The 3,543-nt window shown below is 40.1% G+C and overlaps 1 protein-coding gene across 1 annotated transcript in view; it reads left to right on the forward strand.

The window, feature by feature from the left end:
• NDFIP1 (Nedd4 family interacting protein 1) overlaps positions 1 to 3,543 on the forward strand; it is a 93,653-nt gene that overhangs the window by 78,660 nt on the left and 11,450 nt on the right. Inside the window, exons 5-6 of the mRNA XM_011939782.1 lie at positions 2,105 to 2,169; positions 2,257 to 2,419. Of these exons, the coding sequence (XP_011795172.1) occupies positions 2,105 to 2,169; positions 2,257 to 2,419 (228 nt within the window). The remainder of the gene's footprint in view (positions 1 to 2,104; positions 2,170 to 2,256; positions 2,420 to 3,543) is intronic.

Raw genomic sequence — 3,543 nt, forward strand, 5'->3', positions numbered from 1 at the left:
GGCAGGAGAATGGCGTAAACCCGGGAGGCGGAGCTTGCAGTGAGCCGAGATCGAGCCACTGCACTCCAGCCTGGGCGACAGAGCTAGACTCCGTCTCCAAAAAAAAAAAAAACAATCAAGTGAATTAACTTGTATCAGTTAGGATGCTTTTGACTGTGAGTAACAAAAACCTAGCTCAAAATGGCCTAGAAAAAAATTTTTAATTGTTATTTTAAATGGGGAAAGTTTATTTCCCCTGAAAACAAGTCCCTGACAAGGAGGTTAGTTAAGTCAGTGGCTATTTGACATCATCAAGGTCAGCTGACCTATCAGCATATTGGCACAGATTCCCCCTGCCCTCAGGGTTAAGAGATGGCAGTTTCATGTATCAGTATTACATTGAAACACAGCAGTGCTCAAGAGAAGAAAAAGAACTATTTAAAAAAATTTTTTTCTACCACCTTTAGAAAACTGTTTTTTCTCTAAGAGCCAGGAAAGCTGCTCAGAAGCCCTCAACTTCCATTGGTCAGAATGGCATCCTGTGCCCATTCCTAAACCAGTTGCCAGCAAGGGAAGGGGATTACCCTGCTATACATGATAAAGCTTCCAAAGTCAAGACAAGGCTGGAGGAGTAGGAACAAAATCAGGCCTCATTAGAAAGAAGGCAATGATATCAGCTACTCAGGAGGCTGAGGTGGGAGGATTGCTTGAGCTCAGGAGTTCAAATCCGGCCTGGACAACATAGTGAGATCCTGTCTCTTAAAATTAATAATAATAATAATTGCTTTTGGCACTGAATAAGCAAAGTAAAACGATCATTATTGAAACACGTTTCTAGAAGAGCAAATATGTGGGGAAAAAATGTTTTCTAAAAAACAAATTTTTGTATACTTTCAAAATAAGGAGTTCATAAAGCTAAAAGCTATCATATTTAACAATTGCTTTTCTCTGAAAGGAAATAGATTTGTATTTATTGTAACCATTTCAAGCCAGTAATATGTAAAATACTTTCACTTATATTTTAAAATTATTCTAAAGGCTAAGCAATGGCATTGGTAGAACAAATAAGTCTTGCTGGGCACGGTAGTCATGCCTGTAATCCCAGCACTTAGGGAGGCCAAGGTGGATGGATCACCTGAGGTAGCGAGTTTGAGACCAGCCTCACCAACATGGAGAAACCCCATCTCTACTAAAAATACAAAATTAAATTAGCTAGGCGTGGTGGTGCATACCTGTAATCCCAGCTACTCAGGAGGCTAAGACAGGAGAATCACTTGAACCCGGGAGGCAGAGGTTGCAGTGAGCTGAGATCGTGCCATTGCACTCCAGCCTGGGTGACAAGAGCGAGACTTCGTCTCAAAAAAAAAAAAAGCAGAGGTCAAAGCCAGGGCACAGTGGCTCATGCCTGTAATCCCAGCACTTTGGAAGGCTGAAGTGGGTGGATCACCTGAGGCTAGGAGTTCAAGACGAGCCTGGCCAACACGGAGAAACCCCGTCTCTACTAAAAACAAAAATTAGCCGGGCATGGCTGTGCACGCCTGTAGTCCCAGCCACTCGGGAAGCTGAGGCAGGAGAATCGCTTGAACCTGGGAGGCAGAGGTTGCAGTGAGCCAGGATCGTGCTACTGCACTCCAACTTGGGTGACAGAGTGAGACTCAGGCTCAAAAAAAGAAAAAAAAAAAGCAGAGGTTGTAAGTATATAGTTTGGAGACTGTTGTTAAGGTTTGCTTTTTGTTTTTTGCTGTTTTTTGTTTTTTGTTTTTTTTCCTTATGAGACAAGGTCTTGCTCTGTTGTCCAGGCTGAATTTGGAGTGCAGTGGTGTGGTCACTTCTCACTGTACCCTTGACCTCCTGGGCTCAAGTGCTCCCCCCACCTCAGCCTCCCAAGTAGCTGGGACTGCAGGTGTGCACCACTGTGCCCAGCTATTTTTTTTTTTTCTTTCAGTTTTTGTAGAGATGGGTCTCACTGTGGTGCTCAGGCTGGTCTCAAACTGCTGGGCTCAGGGGATCCTCCCACATTGGCCTCTCAAAGTGCTAGGATTACAGGTGTGAGCTACTGTGCTCAGCCTGTTAAGGCATTTTTGAAAGTAACTAACAGTAGACATAATTGTGTAAAACCTGATAGGGAGGAATTTTTCTTGTTTACTTTTTGGGGAAAGACAGAAGAATGGTTGTTTTAGAGGAGGTATGGTGAGGGTTGTGGAGGACAGGCTTTTATCCTTTGGAAAGTCATTTAAACAGAGGCAGGTGTAAGGCACTCTTGTTCTTGGGTAACAGGACATGTCTAACATCTTTCCCCTCCTTTGCTTTTGCAGTGGCATTCCTCTTTAACTGGATTGGGTTTTTCCTGTCTTTTTGCCTGACCACTTCAGCTGCAGGAAGGTATGGGGCCATTTCAGGATTTGGTCTCTCTCTAATTAAATGGATCCTGATTGTCAGGGTAAGTTGTACAACAGAAAAGATGGGCTCTACAGAGGGACAATAATTAGAATATTTTTGAATATTTGATTTTTCATTTGCTTTTTTAAAAGTTATTTCAACGTGTTAAATGATTTTTGGTTTGTCTGTGGTTTCATGATGAAGCCAAACCAAAATCATTTGCAAATGGTTCATACACACAAGTTTTGTTGTCCAATCTATTAAATACTGGTCTATCATTAATATTGTTCACCATCTGCTTTCTTTGTTTTTAATGTTTATAATATGATAATGTATATGTTCTGAAATTAGTTGTTTTTATAATAAAAGGAAGGATACTTACCCCTTTGATGTCTCATCAAAAGTAGCCATTCCTCTCATTTCTGTTACAGTTTTAATCTAGCTTTCTTCTTCCTTCTTTTCTTTTCTCCTTCTCTTCCCCTCTTCCCTCCAGGATTGCTTATGCCAAAATGTTTGGGGAGCCAAAACTGTTTAACAAGTATTGCTCCATTAGGAGCCTACCTCTGAAGTAAATTATAGAGATGTATGTCTTTAGTGACTTAAGAGTTACCCGTTAGTTAAATTTGCATGAAGTAATTTAAAGTTGTAAAAGATCTAGGCTTTTAAAGTATCCTCTGATTTCAGATATGTTTATTGCTATCATCAACCTTATAAACAAAAACAATTTATCCATCATAAATTGGCATTCTTAACTAATGGGTGTTGCTTGACCACTGTAGGTTTTCTAAGTAGTGCCACCTTATTTATTATAAAACATTTGTCAACATTTTTAGGGTTCCAGACTCCTTTGAGAATCTGATGAAAGTTACAAGCTTTTCCCCCACATAGCTAATATGTACTCATCTATAATAATGGACTTTAGGTTAAGAACTCAAGCCCTAAAGAGGTTTTCATTCCTTCCCTAAATCTTAATTGTTACTTTATTAACAAATAAAATGCTGTATTTTAATTTTCAAACTACATTAAACTCTTGGACACCAAAGCCTCCAAGGAAAAGAGAAATAAAATTAATTCCAGTCTTTTTTTTTTTTTCAAGCTAAATTTTCAACTGCATTTAAAAAGTGAATTAAGACGGCCGGGCGCGGTGGCTCAAGCCTGTAATCCCAGCACTTTGGGAGGCCGAGA

Source organism: Colobus angolensis, unplaced genomic scaffold (assembly GCF_000951035.1).
Source record: "Colobus angolensis palliatus isolate OR3802 unplaced genomic scaffold, Cang.pa_1.0 Scaffold183, whole genome shotgun sequence".
Taxonomy (NCBI): domain Eukaryota; kingdom Metazoa; phylum Chordata; class Mammalia; order Primates; family Cercopithecidae; genus Colobus; species Colobus angolensis.